Raw genomic sequence first — 23068 nt, 5'->3', positions numbered from 1 at the left:
TCACGTTGTATCCTTACCGGAATACGATACGCCGCTCCTGGTCCGGGGGGAGGGCCCGGTATGTCGCCGATGCGGACGACCTGCCCCACGTCCATCGCCCGACACTCGGCCTGCATGTGGCCCGGCCGTCCGCACCGCCAACACACCCCCCCTGTCGCTCGAGGTTCTCTCTGCGGGGCCGGGGCTGGTTCCGGATCAGCGTGCTCCTGCCATCTCGTTCTCGGGGCGGGCGCCGGCCTCCCTCCTTCTGCTCCCCCGGCTCCTCCTGGGCGTTGGCCCCCCCCCCCTTGCCGCGGGGCCGGGGTTGGTCGTTGTGGCCCCCGCGGTGGGAGGGAGAGATGGTCCTCCGCCAGACCCACGGCGGTCTTTAGGTCCTGGGGGCGGTGGTACTGTTACCCAGGCGGCGGTGCGGGCCGGGAGCCCCGCGAGGAACTGCTCCAATACCACCCGGTTCCCGACCTCCACCGCCGAGTTGTTCTCGGGGTCCAGCCACCGCCATGCGCTGTCCCCCAGCCGCTGGGCGAAGGCGAAGGGCCGGCACCCCTCCTCCATGGACATGGCCCGGAACCGGCGCCGGTGTTCCTCCGGTGTCAGGCCCAGGCGGTCCCGAATCGCCCGGGCCAGGGACTGGTAATCCCGTTGGGCGGCCGCCGGCAAACTGTGGGCCGCGAGCTGCGCCTCCCCTGACAGGAGGGGCAGCAGATGGTAGGCCCACTCTCGGTCCGGCCACCCCGAGATCCTCGCCGTCCCCTCGAACACCGCGAGGAACGCCTCTGGGTCGTCCAGGTCCCCCATCTTCTGCAGCTGGACCTTGGGGGGACCTGGTGCCGCTCCGGTCCCCGGCGCCGGCCCGCCGGGCCTGTCCGCGAGCCTCGCCGCCGTCAGCTCCTTTAGTGTCGCCTGCTGGGTCTGTTGCAGGGCCGTCTGTTGCTCGAGAACGAGCGTTATCCTTGCTATCGCCGCTGTTAGCGCGTCCATCTTGCCTTTTTCCTGTGTCCCAGGTTGGGCGCCAATGTAACAAAGTCCGATGGTACACAGAGGCAGACGCAGCGTTTACATGGAGGGAACAACTTTCCCGTTTATTCATACAGTTTTTAAATGTTCGTTGGGACTTTCCCGTCCCCGCTTTCCAGCCTTTCCAGGCTCCGCGACTTTCCAGTCGACGTTCTCTCTCCTGTCTCCAGCTTCTCTCTCCTGTCTCCAGCTTCGCTCTCCTGCTTAGCTCCCCTACTGAAATGGCAGAAGCACACACACATCTTAAACATTCGCCGGCGAGACTTAATTCGCAGCAGGTGTGCAACAAAAGTCTCGCCGACACAACCCCGGCCACGGTCCTGTAGCTCCCTCTACAGGCCGAACGCTGCATGTCCCCCCACACATACATTATGGCCCAGACCCCCCTCCATCTTGAGTTTCCTACTTAAATAGATTGCCATCTTTGCCTGGCCAAGAACAAAATTAACAAGTTGACATTTTATTTTTGTGTGTTTGCTGTACTGATACCCCAAAATAAAAAACAGTCGTGTTAAACCCCTCTCTGACAGTCGAGAACAGTGACTTCAAAATGCAGAAAAGAGGTCTTAGCCTCGCAATCTCCACAAAGCAATGAAAAGCAGTCTCTCTTTGTGGGAAACATGGACATCCATCTCCAACTCTGGGGTTTATTACAGAAAGACAAGCATTTACCACAATGATGCCATGCAACACCCTCCACTGCTTTTTGTTAATGGTGGCTTGTACAGTGTTCAGCGGGAGGGAGAGAGTCAGGGACAGGGCAACAGAGAGTACATCAGTTAAATGCTGGGATAAGAGAGCTTCCTTTAATCTGAGCTTGAAGAGTGTACAGTACAGCACTTTGCTCCTCTGGCCTCTCATCTTTCCATCCATCATTCTCTCCTCTTCTAACCATCCTCTGCCATTCTATTCTAATCATTCCTGCCTTAACACTAGAACCTCCGACCCCTCATTACTTACCGACGCCCCCAGAGTGACGTCCAGGGACGTTAGTGTTTTCAGTGCAATCATTGAATTAGCTAGAACAATAATGCACTGGTTGTGTTTAGTCAGGACTTAAGAATCATTAGAATATCACATTTTGTATTTTAAAGAGCTACATATTCAATATAATGACAGCCATAATTGGTGTAAATGTAAAGAAAACAAACCACAATTTCATAAATGTAATCGATTTTATTTGTACATCGAATAAGGTACAATAAGAAACTGAAAGTATATGCAACTTGGCAATAAGTGTCAAATGTAAAGCGCCAATGCTTGATAAAAAAATAAATAAAAAATAATTTAAAAAAAAGCAATAATGGCATTGTAATTAAATATAAGTGGATATGTATGCAAGAAGGTCAAAACACCAGTCATTTGTTAAAAGTGGATACAAAATCACTTTTTCTTTCAGTGCCTATCCGCCTTCACGTAAATGTGTCAGTAAAGTCCACGGCACAAATCCATCGGCTCTTATGCTCCCAAATTCAGCATTGAAAACAAAGCTTCGGATGTTTCTTTGTGCAAGATCCACAGATAAGTCGGTTGCACATTCCATATGTCTAGGGTTTTGTTCCGTGCACATCTGCACAACTGACACTGTCTCTTTGCGGGCAGGGGTGTGGGCTGGAGTGCACAGGGCTGGGTTGGAACAAGCGGAGGCCGTGTTGCTGCTTTCCTGGCCCTCATGAAACTTTCCCTTAGCTCCCCTGCCAGACAAAACATGAACTCCCTCCTACTTTTGTCCTTGTTCATGCATTGCTTGTACAAAATGTGCGCATTGATACAACTGAGGTTGGGCATGTTGTAAAACACAGCAACCGGCCAGCAGTTCCTCCCTTCACTGAGTACAAACTGGCCATCTGGTCCACCACATCCACACCAAACTATGAAACAGAATAGAAACGGTTAATATCATTTAATATCAAGTTTTCCTGAAGTCGAAAATAACAACATGTGCAACAATGGATGTGCACAGTGCATGGAGCCTACAGTATAGATAATTAGCAGGTGCATACCTTTGTGAGATTGTAGTACGTTACCATGTCTAGTTTTCTTTTCGGGTCACTGCCGATGGCCACTGTGGAATGCATGGTGCTGAGAATGTAGACGTTCTTACTTGGCTTACATCTGTACACTGTGGTGTACAGGGTCGCTTTGCCACTCTTCATTACCGATGTTGAGAGCAGATTTCCCCATGCTGCGAAGTTCTGCGCAAAGGGTGGAAGCTCCCATCTCGCCCTATTCATGGTTCCGACCAGACTTGTTTTCCTTGCAATCAACTTGTTTGTGGCTAATTTATGTGAAGAAGTTGTCCATGGTCGCATTTCTTCATTTGCCCAGGAAAGGCTCTGTGAGTTTCATAACTACATTCTCAGACACTCGCTCTTCCGCTGGCTGAGATGCATCTTTCCCCAGGTATGGAAATCCATTCAGCATGTATTTGGTGTCCATGTCGGCTGCTAACCAAAACTGTATGCCAAACAGTTCCTATCTGGGGGTTTTGCGTAGAGCCATTGGTCATTCTGCAAGCAGGTCCAGCAATATTTCAAAGGTAAGAACACTAACATGGCATGTAAGACATTAAAGAGAGAGAGAGAGAGGGGGGGTGTGAGCAGAGAGATTGTCAGAACAAGAGAGAGAAAGAGAGATTGACAGGAGAGAGCAGAGAGAATAAAGAGAGATATACAGTGCCTATAGAAAGTCATCATACCCTGTGAAATCTTTACCTTTTGTCACATTACACCCTGGAAATTAAAATAAATCAAATCTAACTTTTTTGAGCTGTATGTACACATTATAACCCTCATCATCAAAGTGAAAATAAAAGTTAAAAAAATGTTTTAAAAATTAATTAGTGAAATACCTGGTTTGGTTAAGTGATCAGCCCCTTAGAGCATACCATTATAAACTTGCTCAGGTGCAACCAATCAACTTCCAGATCAAACACCAGGCTAATTGCCCCCCACCTGACATCAATTGTAGTGGTTTTGATTACTTCAGAATAAAAATGTTTTTTGTGGATTCCACTACTAGAAGTGCATGGTTCTGCAAAGAATTCACCATGGTTGGAAAAGTACTTTCAAAAGGCCTCTGGGATAAAGTTGTAGGCACAAGTTAGGTGAAGGCTACAAAAAGATTTCAAAGGCTTTAGCTATCCCTCTGAGTACCGTTCAGAGCATCATTAAGAAGTGGAAGGTGTATGGCACCACCAACACCTTGCCTAGATCAGGCCGTCTGTCCAAACTGGATGACCGAGCCAGGAGGACATTGATCAGAGAAGCTACCAAGAGGCCAAAGGCAACTTTGAAGGACTTACGGGTCTTTATGGCCGGGACTGGTCTGTCTGTGCATGTGACAACAATCTCATAAGCTTTACACAAAGCTGGCCTGTATGGCAGGGTAGCAAGAAAGAAGCCTTTTCTGAAAAAGTGCCACACTCAGTCTCATTTGTGCTATGCAAAAACACACCTGGAAGATTCTGTTGCCATGTGGAAAAAGGTTTTATGGTCAGACGAGACTAAGATTGAACTTTTTGGACTGAACTCCAAGCGCTATGTTTGGCGAAAACCAAACACAGCACACCACCCAAAACACACCATACCTACTGTGAAGCATGGTGGTGGCAACATTATGTTGTGGGGATGTTTCTCTTGAGCGGGGACTGGGCAATTGGTCAGGATTGAAGGGAAAATGGATGCTGCCAAGTACACCCAAATTCTTGAGGACAACTTGCGTCCCTCTGCTAGACAGCTGAAGATGGGCAGGTTATTCACCTTCCAACACAACAATGATCCTAAACATACCGCCAAAAGAACAACGCAGTGGATTAAGGATAGAAAGGTGAATGTCCTTGAGTGGCCAAGTCAGAGCCCTGACTTAAATAGAAAATCTGTGGATGGACTTGAAGAGAGCAGTCCATCGCCGCTCACCACGGAATTTGACTGAACTCCAACAATTCTGCAAGGAAGAATGGGCAAATATTCTCCAATCTAGGTGTGCAAAACCAGTAGAGACATATCCAAACAGATTGATGGCTGTAATTGCAGCAAAAGGTGGCTCTACAAAGTATTAAATCAGGGGACTGATGACTTTTTCAACCCTGTTATTCTTGTTTTTCATTTTTTCTAAATTTTCAGAACTGTCGCCTTTTCTTTCATTAGTTTGATGTTGTATGGCTAAATTTGTACATAAAGCTGGAAAAAGCTTTTTTTGGGGGGGGGGTTTGATTTCAGGCTGTACGACAAATATAGTAACTATTTCAAAGGGGTATGATGACTTTCTATAAGCATTGTATATACTGAAAAATGTATGCACTCACTGCAATGTAAGTCGCTTTGGTTAAAAGTGTCAGCTAAATGGCATATTATATTATTACCCGCGCGCTACAAAAGACATGATTCGAATTTCCTACTACGAGACGATACCATTACGTGCAGAGCATGGCAAACTCATTCATAAAACTGAGGCTGTATCCGACGCCAACCCCTTTACAACTCTGAGCTGAGCAGACGCGGAAACTCAGACTGAGCACACCAGATAAGTATCTCCCCGTTCTGAAATACAAACCAGAGTTAACAACTAGAGAAACACATACAGAGCACAACATTACCATCCTAAAACATATTGACCAAGTTGACCAAGCTAATAGTGTAAACGATATCGCTAACGTGAGTTGTCTGTGTTTTCATTTCAGCTATTGTGCTCCCGCTGTCCTTCCAATCAACGTGCCTCAAACCCCTGCGCGATACGCCGCTCTGCCCCACTTCACTCCTAGTGGCGCTACATACTCAATTAAATATCCTACCTTTCAAATGTTGCACCAGCACACTGATGGTGACAGGATTAGCACCGTTACAGAATGATTGTGTAAGGTTTAGGTCTGCGAACCCATGTGCGGTGCAGAGACAGGGAGGCGGACGAGTAGTTAGCGGTACCAAACAAAAGGAACTTTACTTAAGATGAGTAGACAAAACAGGATACAAAAACACGGCGTGGCGGGGGAAGGGGCCAAAGGACTGGAGGCAACAGGCTTCAAGAGGGAGACATGGAAGCGCGTTCTGCCTCCGGGGACCAGGAGAAGGGAAAAGGCCCCTTCCGGGTGAGGGCTGTCAGGGGGGCGGCAAGGGTACTAAAATTGCGAATGAAGCGTCTATAAAAATTAGCAAACCTCAGTAATCGTTCCACCTGTTTCACTGAGGAGGGTTGGGGCTAATCCAGCACAGCGCGGACCTTGGCGGGGCCCATCTGGAGATGTCCCTGGTAAATGATGAAACCCAGGAAGGTGACTGTGTCTACGTGGAACTCGCACTTCTCCGCCTTAACAAAGAGCCGGTGTTCCAGGAGGCGCTGGAGGACTAATTGAACGTGCTGCTCGTGTTGGCCGAGGTCCTGGGAAAAGATGAGGATGTCATCCAGGTAAACAAAGACACAGTGGTTGAGCAGGTCACGGAGCACGTCGTTCACCAGTGCCTAGAACACCGCAGGCGCATTCGCGAGACCGAAGGACATGACCAGGTATTCATAGTGGTAGGCGTTGCGGAGATCCAGCTTGGTGAACATCTGTGCCCCCTGCAGGGACTCGAAGGCTGTAGTCATCAGGGGGAGAGAGTAGCAGTTCTTAATGGTGATGTTGATCAGACCTCTATAAACAATACAGGGGCACTGTCCACAAAGAAGAACCCTGCTCCGGTGGGGGAGGTGGAGGGACGAATAAGGCCGGCGACGAGGGACTCTACACTGAATGTATGGGCTAGGGTCTCGGGGTGAATAAGGGAAAAAAGTCTACCCCGTGGGGGCGTGGTACCTGGCGGGAGGTCAATGGCACAGTCATAGGGTCTATGGGGAGGGGGAATTCCTTGACCCGCTGCTTGCTAAAAACCTCTCCCAGATCCCAATAAATCCGGGGAACGCGGGAAAGGTCAGGCCTGATCTCTCCCGGCGTCTTGGTGGAGATGGCAGCGAGGGATCTTGGAGGGCAGGAATGAGAGGGTTGGCCGTGGCTGTCGCAGGTGTTACCCCAGTGGACGAACTGGCCCGATGACCAGTCTATGTGGGGGTTGTGGGCAGACAGCCAGGGGTGGTCGAGGACAATCGGGAGAATCGACTATGTGAAACTGGTTTCCCATGCCCCTCTCCTACCTGGAGGTGCACCGGGACTGTGCGCCAGGTTATCCTACCCGATCCCAAGGGCCGGTCGTCCAACGCCATGACAGGGATAGGTTCGGGGAGAGTTAAAAGCGGAATGCCCCTCTCTTGGGCCAGGCCCGCATCCAGCTAATTCCCCGCAGTCCCAGAGTCAATTAATGCCCGTATGTGACGGGTGTGTTGGGCCCACTGCACCACCGAGGGGAAAAATGTTCTGGTGTCTTTTTGGTCGAAGGGTGAATGTCGACCCCTCCTGTTGCTAATGAGACCGGTGTTTCCCGACCCCTCCAGGCATGCGGTGCAGACATGTCCCGCTCGCAGTACAGACAGTGCTCCTCCCGTAAGCAGCATTGCCTCTCCTTTTTGGCGAAACGCATCCCTCCCAACTGCATGGGCTCCACCGGAGACAGTTCGTCCGCGAGTGGGCTCTGGGCTGGGTGTGTACTGGAGAGGCACGCCAAGAGTCGACCTTCTCTCTCCTGCATCCGCTCACGGCGATGGTTGTCCACTCGTACGGTCAGGTCGACGAGGGTGTCCAGTGTCTCCTGAGGGCGGCCTTGATGACCTCAGACAGTCCCTCAGCGTAATGGTCGACGAGAGCATTCTCCTCCCATCCGGCCTGTCTAGCCAAGGTGCGGAAGCTGACTGAGTAGTCACGGGCTGGTTCTCTTGATGGTAGGTGGTAAGGGGTCTCCCTGCCTCGTGCCCCAAACGTGTCTAAGACCTTCCAGATTTCCTGAGTAAACAGGTTAACGTGGGTGCAGGCCGGGGTCTGTTTCTCCCACTCCGCGGGGCCCAGGTTCAGGGCTCGACCCGTCAGCAGGGTGATGATGTAGGCGACCTAGGCTTGCTCAGTGGGAAAGGAGCACGGCTGGAGACTGAAGACCAGGGAACACTGCGTGAGAAACTCCCGGCGCCCCTCTGGGCGCCCATCGTAGCGCTCGGGAGGTGGAATTCGAGGCTGATGGTGGTGCAGATAATCAGACAGGCAGGGGTCGGGCAGGCAGACGGGTAGTCAGACAGGCAGGGGTCGATACACGGGTAGACAGTTCTAGGGAAGGCAGATAATCTGACAGGGGTTAGCACAGTCCAGAAAACACGTAAATCCGAAACCAGGAATCAACAGACTAGAAATGCTGGGACATATAGGTTGGAAGTACTATGACGAACTGGCGGGGAATGAATGAAAAACCGGAGTATAAATCACAGAAGGGTGATGAGGAGACGAGCCGCAGGTGTGTAGATAATGACGTTACTATTGGCAGCCACACCCACACCAAACACCCAGGCTGGGAAGAGGGAGAGAGACTGACACTGGCTCGGTGGAAGTGGAGGGCGTGACACTCACTCTCACACACACTCACTCTCTCTTTCACACACATTCACACTCACACTCCCTCACGCACTCACACACGCTCACTCCCACACTCACACTCTTCTCTCTCACACACGCTCTCTCTCATACACTCACTGACTCACAGTCTCACACACATTGGGCCTCATGCAGGAAGGGATATATGAACAAATTTCCTCTTATTCTTGTTCGTATCCACGATTTCTTCTTATTTTGTTAGTATCCATTGATTTCTGGGATTCACCAATGTTTTCTTATTTTTGCTCTTCTCTTAGGTAAGAGAACATTTTACGAGCGGTCGAGAGCACTCTTAGAAAAGATAAGAGAAAAACATCTTGTTTTCATAGTCCACAAATTCAAGGAACATAAAAAAACACATGAATATCATATAATCCAAATTTAGATTAAGATATGTTTTCGAGTAATTATAATGACTGGATTATTACATTTGTGGGCTAAAAAAAATGGACTTGATCCCAATTAAGACTATAAAAACCCTTGGATGATATTGCGTGCGTCCAGCTTCTGAATGGCTTAGACACTGCTCTTAGATGCTTTGGCTATCCAGGCCTTATGCAGAGAACGTGTTTTTAGAGATCGCACAGATCTATTTGATGAAACGGATGAATGGCTGCTGAGCCGTTTCAGATTGCCAAAAGCACTGCTTTTAGATTTGTGCAATACTCTGGAGCCTCAACTTAGGCGAAACACACGCCGGTCAAATCCTGTGCCTCCACACCTGGCCTTATATAGTGTTTAGGGGGCGTTACCTGCTAATAACAAACAATCGGCCACGCGCCTCCAATGTATGATCAAGTGGGATTCATCATTCAGCACACCTGGGTAAGAGCAGATTTGGATGGTTAAGAACGTTTGGTGCATCTGGAGTTGAGTCTGAAGAAAGTGTTGCTGCATGAGGCCCATTCTCTCACACACTCACATTCTCATTCTTACACTCTCATTCACTCAGTCTCACACACACTGTCTCTCACACACTAACTCTCTCTCACACTCACTCACTTTGTCTACTCATCTTAAGTCACTTTGTGCATGGCAGGGTTACTCACAACCAGGTAGTTATCTTGGGATCCCTGAAGAGTTTGTTGTTGATGTATAATTTGTCCAAAACCAGCCGGACCTTCGTGCCCTGTAACCTGTGTTGTTTGAGAATTGGACATAGTGCGCATCTTCTCTCCATGATTTCCCGGGGATATTGTTCATTGATAGAGTAATTTGTTCCCTTCCTCTTTCAAGCACCACCACTTTCATCTTATAATGGGTAAGCATTGCAACAATGGGTCGTGGTTTGTTGGGTACCTTTCTGCCAAAGGGATGTGCCCTTTGGAAATCCAGCTTTTTAGCCTGCTCCACTGTCATCTTGAGTTGTTCTTTCATTAATGTGTTTACCTTGTTTTCCGTCGCCATGTAATCCTTGTGTTCTCCCTCTTCCACTCCCATTATGACAATGTTGTGCCACATACTTCTGCATGTTGAATCCAGTATTGTAGTTTTCATTTGCTTGTTTTTGTTTCTGAGTTTTTCTGTTGTAGTTTGGAGGGTGGTCATCGTGGCTCAGAGGGCTTTGTTTTCTGTCTTCTATTGTTGTTATATTCTACCGTGACCTTAAGCGACTCTATATCGGCCATCACCCTGGGGAGTAGATCAAGCTTTTTTAGTTGGTCATTCATGCTCGCCAATAGTTTGTTGTCAAATTTAAAAAATGCAGTTGGAAAATCTTATTCCATAATTCCTCTGTTGTTGGTGTGTTTGGTAGGCCGTTTTGGTAGGTAGTTTCCGTTTTGCTGGAGGATAGTGCTTGTCTTGTTCGTTTTGTTTTTTGACTCAACATGTCATTACATTGAATTTAAAAAATGTTTTTGATTGCTAGTTTTCCATTATCAGACAATATCCATCAGACACGTTGTGGAGCTCACAGACTCTAAACCCCATGTCTGTATAATTCAAGTTTGTAACATCTGTAAACAACCCCTTCAGACCGCTAAACCGCCACCTTCATCATCTGTTCAGACTTCTGAAGAAGTGTCTGAGTGCGTAGATATTCATCAATGTTACATGCAACCTAAACCTCGTGTAGCAGAGGAGGAGATTAATCAGAAGCTGGTATTTTATGATTTTGAATCAAGCCAGACAACAGGAACACATATCCCTGTCTATGTGGCTACACAATCCTTGCAAGGGGATAGATGGGGTGCACAGGGCCCTGATTGTGCTCTAGAGTTTTTAAAGTATTACCGTCAAAAAAAATTCAAAGGCACAGTGTTCTTAGCACATTATAGCAAAGGTTATGACAGTTATCTAATTTTAGATGCTTATGTAAAACAGGGGATAACACCGTTCGTCATAGCCCAAGGGAGTAAAATCATACTCATTATAGATAGACAATTCCGGCTCAAATTCATTGACACATATTTCTTCATCCCCATCCCCTTAAGACAGTTTCCAAAAGCGCTCGGTTGTAAAACGGAAGCAAAAAAGGGATATTTCCCTCATAAAATGACCGATTATTCAAACATGTTAAATAACTACAAAGGTCGGTACCCTGCTGCTGAAATGTACGGGTGTGATGAGATGTCTGTAGAGCAGAGAAACAGTTTCTTTAAGTGGTATAACACAGTAAAAGATAAGGAATTTGACTTTTTAACCGAGTTAAAGGCTTATTGTCGGAATGATGTGGAGATTTTAGCCGAAGGTGCCACCAATTTCCGCAATGAATTTATAAAGACAACTCGATGCGACCCTTTTGAGAGCGTGACAATTGCGTCAGCTGCTTTAGCTGTTTTTCAAACCAACTTCTTAATCAAAAACACAATCGCATTACCCGATGCTAACAACTACAGACGACAATTCAAGGCATATTCCCATGCTTCGATACAGTGGCTTGAGTATCTAGCGTCTTCACGCGGCATTGACATTGAACATGCATTAACACCGCAAGGTGAACGTTGTTTTGGTCCTCTTCATGTCGATGGATTTGCCGTGATAAAGGGTGTGAAAACAGCATTAGAATTCTATGGCTGTTATTTTCATGGTTGTCCGACTTGTTATAACCCTCATGACATATCACCGCTTACAGGATTAGAGTTTGGGGTGATGTACTCTGACGCCATGAAAAGGCTAACTCGGTTAGAAACAGAGTTTAAGCTGAAAACAGAGGTTATATGGGAACATACATGGAATTCGATGAAACAACAGCAACCTTCTGTTAAATTGTTCCTAGAGAGATACCAGGAGCCGAGCCCTTTAAATCCCCGGGCCGCGCTATTCGGAGGAAGAACAGAGGCCATATGCTTAAGGCATATTGTTGAACAGGGTCAGACCATTCAATATGTCGATTTTACCAGCTTATATCCGTACTGTAATGCAGAGTTTGAATATCCAATTGGCCATCCGGTTATAATCAGAAAAGATTTTAAACCAGTTGAAAATTACTATGGCTTCATACATGCTAAAGTTCACCCGCCGAGGCGTTTGTTTTTCCCTGTGCTACCTATGAAAAATGACGAAGGTAAACTGCTTTTTACACTCTGTCGAACATGTGGGATTGAGAATAATCAAGCAACGGCGTGCATGCACTCACAGGAAGAGAGAGCGCTTCAAGGTGTATGGGTTAGTATTGAGTTCATAGAAGCACAAAAAAGAGGCTACATTATAGCTGAAATTTATGAGGTCTGGCAATTTGAACAGAGATCCGATAAATGGTTTAAAGATTACATCTACACATTCCTTAAGCAGAAGCAGGAGGCCTCTGGGTATCCTGATGAGGTTACAGACGAGGTTAGTAAACAGGCTTACATAAACGATTATATAGAGAACCAAGGTATCCAACTTGACCCTCATAAAATTGAGTACGACGCAGCCAAGCGTCAGATCGCAAAACCTTTACTTAATTCCCTCTGGGGAAAAATGGCTCAAAGATCTAATCAACTTACAACCAGCATAGTGAAAGAACCCAGAGAGTTTTTTCAGTACCTCTTTAGCAGTAAGTATGATATAAGCCAGTTCCATTTCATAAATAATGATGTTGCAATCATTCAATGGCGTCATAATTCCAGGTGTGTCTTACCACCCGGTGAATCAAATATTTTTTTAGCTGCGTTTACGACAGCATATGCGAGAGGTGAATTATACAAACAGTTACATTTATTGCAAGAGCGAGTCCTATACTATGACACCGACTCAATCGTCTCAACCTCTCTACCCCTGAGGATCTTTATACCCCTCCGACAGGCAATTATTTAGGTGATTTGACATCGGAATTAGCGGCTGATGATTATATTTGTGCGTGGACAGCAGCGGGGCCAAAATCCTACGGCTTTCTCACCCAGCAAGGAAAGGTGTGTTTGAAAGTCAAAGGTTTTATCCAGAATTATGAAAATTGTAAAAAACTTAACTTTAATAATTTGACTGATCTGGTAGAAGACTATATTATAGATCCTAACACGCGACGCGAGATCCCTGCCCGTTACAATAGAATTAAACGTGATATCAAAGCTTTTTCGCTCACTAATAAACAACAAGTGATCAACTTTTCAGTTGTTTTTGATAAGAGACGCCTTCTCCCCTCAGGTAGAACACTGCCGTTTGGTTACTGAATTGTTATCACCTGTTATTACCTAGGTTCACAATAGACTGTGTTCACAATATTACCGGGTGTTTTCTATAGTTCTGTAGGAACATTATTTGAAAAAATGTATTCTACGATGTATCCTAATGGTGTTTTATTGAAATTGAAAAATGTATATCTCATTAAATTCTTATTCATACGTCACCCCGCCTCATCATTTTTACATATTCCAGGCTGGATAAAATCAGGGTTCACAGTTAACCATGCTGTTAGTCTGCTATAGCTTACCCTTGAGAATGGAGGTGACTGTCGACCTGGCATTCCAAATGCCATGTAGCATGCTAATAGTGGGGCCTAGTGGCTCAGGTAAAACTTTTTTTGTAAAACAATTACTTGAAAACATGGAGAGTACATTTTCAAAAGTGCCGGCTCGTATTATCTGGGCATACTCTTCATACCAGCCATTGTATGACGAACTCAGTCAAAATGTCAATATCGAATTCATAGAAGGTATTCCCGCAAACTTTAATGATGAAAATCTTTTCCCTCGGAACCAGCACAATCTTTTAGTAGTAGATGATTCCATGGATGTGGGAGGCAATCATGATGAATTAATGAAAGCGTTCACAGAATATCGACATCATAAAAAATTGAGCGTATTTTATCTGCTTCAGAATTTGTTTAATCAAGGGAAACATTCGCGCACCATTAGTTTAAACACTAATTACATGGTGCTGTTTAAATCACCACGTGATAAAATGCAGATCCGGGTTTTAGCTCAACAAATGTATCCCGGCCTGAAAAAATTCTTTTTAGAAAGTTATGAAGATGCTACAAGGGAACCGTATACATATTTAATCGTTGACCTACGTCCTAATTGACCAAAAGCCTTAAGACTAAGAAGCGGGATACTTCCAGGAGAGTGGCCGACGGTCTATCAACCTAGAAAGTGACAAGAGACTTTTTAAATAATGTCTCAACGGATAAAAAGAAACCTTCCCATTTTAAAAGCTTTGCTCGCTCTAAAACCCAAGGAGAGAAGAAGCTTTCTATGTCGCGGGTCGGAAGATCTCATACTCGCACTGTGTGAGATTGCATTAAACATATTGAAGGGAAACATCCCTCTCACACCTGACCAGTTCACTAAATTAAAAAAACAGAAAAAATTGATCAAGCTTTTTGCCGAGCGTAAAACTGGATTTAAGCACAAGTGGAAAGTGCTGACGCAATCTGGTGGCTTCCTGCTACCATTATTAGCCAATTCCGTTTATAAATAGTCTGTTCTCTCGTCAGAGATAGCCATAGACACTCTGGTTATGGCTGCGTTTAATAAAATGTACATGATTTCTCCACAACAGTTGGATAATTTAACCCAAAAGAGCTCACAGAGCATTGGTGAGCGAGCCCAACATGTCTTGCAAAACAATATGGAACGAGTTCTGAAACAGACAAGTGTTGACTCGCATACTAAAGCCAAGCAGTTCAATGATTTACTCGATAAATATCTAACCTTGCTCCGCAAGGGGGAGACTCGAGATCGCGAAATCGTTTTTAAACTACCTGACAAGCCCTCTGAGAAATCAGGTGAAGCTGATGAAGGCTACATAAGAGTGGAGGAGGAGGAGGAAGAAGCTTCTGACAACCTGGAGGATGAGATTTTGGAGAATATAGGTTCTCGCAATCGAAAAAATGCAGCCTACATTCTGCAGAAGCTTCGTCAATCGAACCTTCTAAGATGGAATCGTTCAGGCGAGATAATTGTCCAGGATAACCCTATTAAAGGATCTCATATTTTCGATTTGATGAAGACGCTGTCAAACCGACGGTTCCATTCCGGAACTCTACCACGCGGATGGGATGTATTTTTAAATACAATTTCTGAATTAAATATTCCAATCACAACGGTTACGAACACACATGCTCGCCAGCAATTACGGCTTAAACCCTCCAAAACCTCGAGTGAATCAATTCCTCAGATACGTCACAGCAAGAGAAATCGTGGAGAAAAAAATAAAAAATCTCCATTGTCAACATCATTATTAGACATGTCTTACGACAGGACCCCTTCTAAAACACCTAAGGATATATTACAGATGGCTACATCAGCAGACTCTGAATGGTCAACGCTCACCGAATGGCAGCTCTCTACACCAATCCCTCCTAGATGGCTAGATTTCAATCGAAAAAAATGAATTCAAGCAGACTGTATGATCTTTTAATCAATAAATGATTTATTGAAATTAATATATGACCGAAAGAGTATTCATTCATGACAATTATAACACTCTTTAAACAGTTTTAAAGAGCATGCATTCCGATTATACGTTTTAACAGTCTTCACCCGTGAAATACATTTAGCACATTTCTTGACAAACTTGCTGACCATAACATCATTCTTTTTTAAATGATCAGAATACAATCGCATTGTTTCTTGAAAGGAGAGTCCTTTAAACCGTTGACAGAGGAAGAATACTACATGAGCTCCACAAGTCGTTGAATAATCATCTTGAACCTTCTGTTTGTTATAGCGTATTTCATGAGCAGTCCTTGATAGAAAACGCATAAACGCTTCAGGGTAGAATCTGTGATCTGGAGGATTCGCATATGAGTCAAAAAATGTTGCCTTGTCAGGTTCAGCTTCAATAATCATCCCCCACCCAATGTTCACCCTCCCTGTTCTGATCGTGCGTGTTAACGACTAGGTAGCTCGATCGTCTATCTATCTTGGAGGGTCGTAAATCACTAGGCCAAACACCTGCAAAAGCATCACCTAAAATTGGCTTTAATATAGACTCCAGCTGATGGTTATCCATCCTTTTTCAGGTTTAAAGGTTTCCACTTTTTTAATAGTCGATCAGGACTTGTCGCTTTGAGTTTATCTCTATGACACTGTCATAGCAGGCATACACTATCAGGGTCATTGTCTGGGGTAGGGCTACTCTGAATCTTAAATCCAGACGACAGGTACCATGCACCGAGGGTGAGAGAGCCTCGCTGTCTAATTCATCATCCCTCGACAAATTGAACAGGAACAATGAGTAACCGTTTTCAAAGTTGTCACGGTTAATGCAGAGCGGAGAGTCTCTGATATGTCGGTTTGTACCCAAATATAAGTTGTAAAATTCTCGAACACTCTGATGTGTATCAAAGTGGGGTTAGGGGATAAAGCGTGAATTTACACTGAGACTGAGATATTCAAGATCCGAGTGATGGAATCTGAACGGGTTCTTTTCCCATGCTCCAACGAAAGCTTGATGATCAACTAATCCCGCTACTATATATTTAGGGAGCCTCCCTAAATATAAATTGTCTTGCGAGCACACCCGTGAGCCTCTAGGGATTGTATAATTCTTAACGACTACCCGGCTTATAGGGTATAGTGCATTGGATTTCATCAGAGCAGCCGAATGTCCTAACATGACATCGGGTGAAACCTGTACTTTTTTCGCAAAAATACTTGCAGATAGGATTTTTAATGCATACTCCTGGTCTGCAGCTGACACCAGTGTAAAAGCACTTTTGGCTTTCACCAGTTTCAAACGGACATCCACATTGTTTAACAAGAGTCTTTCGGAGAAAAATATGTCACTGTGTAGAGGCCCCATTAGTTCGAATGCGCGTGAACCTCGACAGAAGCTCGCACGCTTAACAAGCCCTGTGTTAGGACCATCAGCCGCGATAGATACAGAATCCAAATCTGCACCTTCATCTTTGTACCAGAGCCCTGCTGAAAACTGGCTCTCCAAGGTTTCTTTTGAAAAGTTGAGCAGAGTTTCAATAATAGATCTGTAAGGATGTGTTGCGGACGATGAGCTAATGAGAACATCATTCAGACTGACATCTACCTGTGAGAATATAGTATTTAATGGGTATTGTATTATTCCACAATTATCAGCACCTGCAAGATCTGTTCCATCTGCCTTGGTAATCTTGAGTCGTAGATAGAGCAATGTTGAGTTTAGATCTAGATAGGCACTTCCACTTCCGGATATCTGAAAATCCAGAACCTCTTGATCCACAATAGAGTTTAGAGGATGGATCTCCACGTAACTGCTTTGTTCTATAGACAATTGGGTCATGGGCGGTGCAAAAAGGTCATGTTCCGATTTGGTGCACTCAGCTGAGAGATGATGTACAAGAGACATTCTTCTTATTCTTATTCTTATTATTTTTAGAATATATTTCCGCCACTTAGTCTTTTAGCCTTTCTGGGTTTTTTTGATATGCGTTTCATAGAGGGGCGATGCTCTAACAATGCCACAGATCTTTTTCTTCTTCTTCCTCTGGCAAGGCGTCCTATTCCTGATCCCTTCCTGAGACTGGCTGGCTCGATTGGCGATATGACTGGTTACGGCCCCCACAACGTCTGATGCTATCCCCTTCGCTGCTGATTTCAAATGTGGTTTAACAATATTTGCCCCTCGCTTAAGAAACGGTAGGACAAATCTGAACGCCCGACTTAAGATAGACCCTAACCCTCGGCCATATTGCACAGGAGCACCTACAAACCCACTTAGACTGCCACGACCTGTTTGGTTTACGTAATAATTCACAAATCTTTGTGAATCCATTTTTTATTATTTATTAATTTTTTGCGGCTGTTTTTGCTTTGTTCTATAGATTCAGATGAGAGACTTTGGTTTAAAGTGCAGCTTGCAAATTGTCTTCCCGTATGTGAATCGAATCGGCTTGTTTAAATCCGTTTTTAGCTCAATCTGTATATCCTGTATGCGCTGTTTATTAACATGAACGTAGTGTAGCTTGCTATAGGAGAGAGTGATTACATCACCGTAAGATCCTTCTTTTTTAACGATTCTTAGAAGGGGAACAACATAGTCTCCAACATGCTGTGCTTCCACGATATTCGTATAGACGAAAAAATTATACTGCCCTGCATTAATATCGCTGGGATATTTACTCATGGGATTTCCACCCGATCGTGTCCATTCGTCAGGCTCAAATCCTTGCATGTAGGCTAGTGGAGCCTTGAACCTGAGAGAATATTTATCAGGTCCTAATACAGAAATTCTTTTATGTATAGAACTGTAATATAAAAGTAGATCTGTTTTTTGTTTCTTAAATAAGGCATTTATCTCCTTCACTATCGCATCGACACTGTCATAATAGCCTGTAGGGATTTTCTGGTAGATTGGAGGGTCCCGCGGTCTCGAATGGTCTTTCAGGTCATAGGTATCTTCTAAACTTATAATATTATTCCATGTATGACAGTACATTATCTCTGCTAACGCCACCTCATAAGGTCCATGTAACTCTATAGGCTGAGACAGCGTTATCGTATAATTTGAACTGTTATTGCTAGGGTAAACGTTGTGACATGCATTTGAAGGGAGCGTCACATAGAAAGATTCTCGCTCCTCCATCCTTGCTTCTTCTAGTTTGGCTTCTTCTTGTTTTTCTTCTTCCCAAGCTCTATGACCTCTTTAGCAGGCAGCCATGAGTCAAACTGACTAGGCCAACCTTGCCAGTGGACTAAAACCATCTTCCGTCCATTTTGAATTTTCTTGTCTAAAATCCTTTCTACCCGAAAGACTGTGTCAGGGGTGATTCTCACTTTCTGCAGTTCTGCCTCATAGAATGTGCCAGTAAGAATTTCACCTTTTATATCCCTTAATTTATAAACGGTCGGGAGTCTAGGTATACATTCGTTAACTATAAAGTATTCATCAGTGAATGATTGTTCGTACATTTTATCGAATATCCCCCTGTATTTGGAAATCCGCACAATGTCACCCTCTTTGAATTTAAACACTGGGGGCTTACTGTTCAGAGCTAAAGTCCCGTATAAATTCTCAAAGACTTGCATGCTATTGGAGGGTGTTACCTCAACAGGTTTCATTTTGATACTGCCATGATAACTATTATTATAGCTATTGTGACGGCCGCCGGGGTGTGCGGGCGCGTCACGGACCCAAACACAGTGTAAGCAGAGAGGTCCACACCAGAATTATAATCAAAGATATTTATTCGGTTAGCGGGGAGACGGAAATGATAGAGAGAGGGTGGGGGTGAGAAGGCGTCGTGTCGTGAAGATAGCAGGGGGGTTCGGTACACGGTGGGTGGTCCTCTTACGTTCCAGGTCGGGGCGGCAGCGGGGTAGTCAGACAGGCGAAGGTTGGCAACGTAGCGGGCTCTCGGACGTTCTCGGGGTCGGGCTTCAAAGGGGGCTCTCCTATGGTCAGGGGTCATACACTGAACAATGGTGACTTGGCTTATTCTCTCTCTCATCAACTGCTCCTTGGTTCGCCGTAGCAACTCCTCCCCACTGGGTGCTCCGTTGGCTCCTTTTGTACGGTCTCTGCTGCTCCTGCTGATGCCCTTCAGCTGTGCCTGGACGAGCAGGAACTCCATGTATGGGCATACGGTGATTATCTCCACGGGTTGCAGCTGTGGCCCCTTGGGGCGCAGGAACTCCATACATGGTCCTGCCAAAGACAACACGGGGCAAGAGAGGGACAGCAGAAACAGCAGAGACAAAGCGAGGCGAGATATACACTCCATTTACCACCTTCCCACACTCGCGCATGGGCTTAGGCACGGGGCGGGCGCCACACTATCAAGCAAATCCGGAATCACATCAATATATCTGCGGGTGTTCTTAGCTGTGAAAAACCTCCACATCTTCGTCTTCAGCGTACAGTTAAAACGTTCCACGACTGACGCCTTCAAATCACTACCCGTTGCAAAGTGTTGAATATTATGTTTCTTCATTAGTTTTTCAAAGATACGGTTAAAAAATTATTTTCCTGCATCCGTTTGAATTTTAACAGGTATATCGCTCTCCTCTAAGACTGCAGCAAAGGCCTCTGCAACTACGACGGCCGTCTTGTTTTTTAAAGAGCGTGCATAAGCTTTTTTTGAAAATACATCTATTACTGTAAGCAGAAATTTAAAGTTATCATTGTCTTTAGACAGTGCACTCATATCGCAAAGATCCGCTTGAAATTGATACATAGGACGTGGCGCAAAAACACAATTTCTAGCATAGGTTTTTCTAGCCGTTTTGTGTAAGGTATACGCCTCCTGACCAGACAGCCACTCTCGTACTTGATCAGTGCTAACGTTTTCAGCCGTCTGCTCTTCGACGGCTTTTTGAAGTTTTTCTACCCCTCCAAATGATCCCGGGTGTGCAGGGTCATAATATATTCTCTTCATTACACGCTCAGACTTTTTTGAGGTCATGACGACTAGTAAGCATGCAAGATCTGAGTACAATGACGATTTTGCATAATTATTTATTGATTACATGTCATTACATTTGAATGATTAATACATGTTTTTAATACAACCCCACAGAAGTGTGTAAGGCATTTAGGGCCCTATCAACATCAAATGGTAGACCATTCTTAAAGCGATATGCTGCTACATCAATATATAGGTATACAACACCATGAGATGACTAAATTTGAAGCTATGCATAGACACTTCTCTAATAATTCCATCTAATGTTTTTTCAAATTTCTCCGCATCAGATGCATTTGAACCAATATACACCAATTCCTTCCAACGGTTAAAAGACACACAACCTCTCACAATTTCCAATGACCTCTCAAAACGGACAACTTGTTCAATGTCAACATCGCTACATGTTTGAAATAAAGATTCATCATTAACACGATTAGCAATAGCACGTTTTACAAGAGAGCTGACCCCAGGATGACCTGAAGCGGAATTTAAAAAGTTAAAGAATAGTCTGAAAGCATTCCCCATTTTTGATCAGTTTAGACTAGTTCAAAAGAGGGTGTGAACTATTTCAACACTCTTCCAGTAGGATATGAGTTCATCTGTCATATGATCCCGGTCCTTGTCAGCCCCCACTTACGCATCAACGATCTCTTTAAGCTTCCCTTGGATGTTTTCTTCATACTTCAGACCGTATAGAAAGGCCTCGGCTGCTCCTTGAACACGGCCGGTTGCTATCTCACCTAATCCAACCGTCTCCAGAGCAACCATAAGAGTCGGGAGAAATTTCCATGTCCACAGGGCGGTCATCAGCGCCTCAAAGTTGCTGTAAAAGTAATCACGCTCTAGAGGGTACAGACAAGCATGCTGACGTTGGCTTGGATGACCGGTTTTACACCCATAACATTCGTTTTTTATCTGATCCTCTATCACCAATGTTAACACAATGGCAACGCTGGCCTTCACCGTGTCCAGAAAAACATCACCACCCTGACGCTGAGATTGAAGCTGGTTCTCTAGAATTTCTTTAACCACAACAACCATCGGCTCATACAAGGGAGGGTTCAGGGGTGTCCCCTGAGCAGTGATGCAAGCTTCCGCACAGGGTTCGTTCTGAACCACAGGGGATCCCGCTATTTGCAGGCGAGGCGAAGTCGGAGGTGTAGGATAGGCGTTGAGGACAGAACGATCTTCAGCCACGGGGGCAGCAAAATCTGAAGCCTGACACCCAGGGGTGTACAGACAGGGTGCTTTGTCCGATGTTGGCTTGTCGGTATATGGCCTATATCTTCTGACAGGGAATTCAAGAGGCCAGTACGGAGTATTTGACACGTCGCTGTCGGGCGAGTCGGGAGAGTAGGTGACAAGGCTAATAGTCTCCTCGGAATCGCTCTGATGTTCTAGGGCTTTCCACCTCGTGAGGTTGTCCGTCTGGGCATTCCGGTAGTCTTCAAGAACCGGTTTATACAAATCATCGTAGCCGCCAGATTCCTGAGAAAGGCTCGGAAGATAGCTGAGAAGCTTAGACTCTTCGTCCTGAGATTCTAGGGGTTTACATTCCCCAGCTGTAGAGTAGCCTTCGTCTTCACTTGATGAAGGCAAATCGTTGACTGTGAAAAAATCAGCCATGTTGAAGTAATGTCGCACAAACTCGTTTTTCCAAACTTCTTATATAGATTGAAGGTGAGGGGGGGGGGGGGAGGGCTTGTGTCTAGTAGGCGTGTCTAGTAGCCATTGGTAGTAGAGGTGTCTAGCATGATTTACTATGATTCAACACCGTCTGTTTCAAGCATGTCTTCTGGAAAAAGATTACGTCTGTATCTTGAGTCAGACAGAGATCTAGGGGTTAAACGCCTGGACGGGCCTGAGATCCGTTTACCAGAGCACGTGTTCAGACGTTTTGCCAGCTGGATGAGTCTCAGTCTCTGACTTTCCTGATTGAAAAACTCGGTGATAGCTTTCAGGAGATTTGTCAACCTTGCGAAGTCTACCACTTTGAATGCCAGTTTAATCGGCCAGTAGCGCTCTTTCTCCAGCACCGTCTTTGGTCTTTCAGAAGACTCTGCCTCTGTCTGGAATCGCACCAACAGCCATATGTGAGATCTTGAACAGTCAACAAGAAAAGCTTCCTGCAGGGAACGGCTCGGTACTCTGGGATCCACATTCATCTGCATAGAGGGTTTCATACCCTCCAGGGTCACATTTTGCTCGTCGTGCACAGAATGCATGTAGCAGATGAATTCCAGGATGTGACCCTTCAATCTTTCGAATTCTGATTAATAGATTCTCAGAAGATTCTCAGATTCTTTTTCGAAAGTGTATATGTCCACATAGGGGAATGCACCTCCTGATGCAAACTCTACACGCACTACACGACCGCCGTCCAATTCCCACATCTTACTTGTACACGACATTTTAGACACTGTCATATAGTGACAACTACTACAGATCTCACACAGGGTCATATATATACACCTTTTGCCCGGGAAACACGTGATCTTATCAGTGACACGCCCACGACATGTCATACCCATGTTTGAAACTAAACATTTTTAAAAATTTAACCATTTTTTAATTCCCCATTTTATTCTTCATTATTGAACACTTATTTTTATTCTTCATTATTGAACACATTACTACCACTAGAGTAGCAGCCTAACCATTTTTTAATTGCCTTTTTTTTTAATTGCACATTTTAACCCTCAGTATTGAGCTTTTATTTTAAGCCTCATATGCAATAAATGTTTATAGTATGCGTGTCTAGATGTATGTATGCGGCATGA

At 45.1% G+C, this 23068-nt stretch overlaps 1 protein-coding gene across 1 annotated transcript in view; it reads left to right on the top strand.

Moving 5' to 3' along the window:
- Nucleotides 1–23068, top strand: part of LOC310824297 (E3 ubiquitin-protein ligase MARCHF8-like) — a gene marked incomplete at both ends in the record, with an annotated part of 208148 nt that overhangs the window by 144300 nt on the left and 40780 nt on the right. The window contains one exon of the mRNA XM_083697179.1: nt 3511–3553. Within this exon, the coding sequence (XP_083553305.1) occupies nt 3511–3553 (43 nt within the window). The remainder of the gene's footprint in view (nt 1–3510; nt 3554–23068) is intronic.

This window comes from Argentina silus (assembly GCF_951799395.1).
Source record: "Argentina silus genome assembly, chromosome: Y".
NCBI lineage: Eukaryota > Metazoa > Chordata > Actinopteri > Argentiniformes > Argentinidae > Argentina > Argentina silus.
This window is presented reverse-complemented; position numbering and strand designations above follow the sequence as displayed.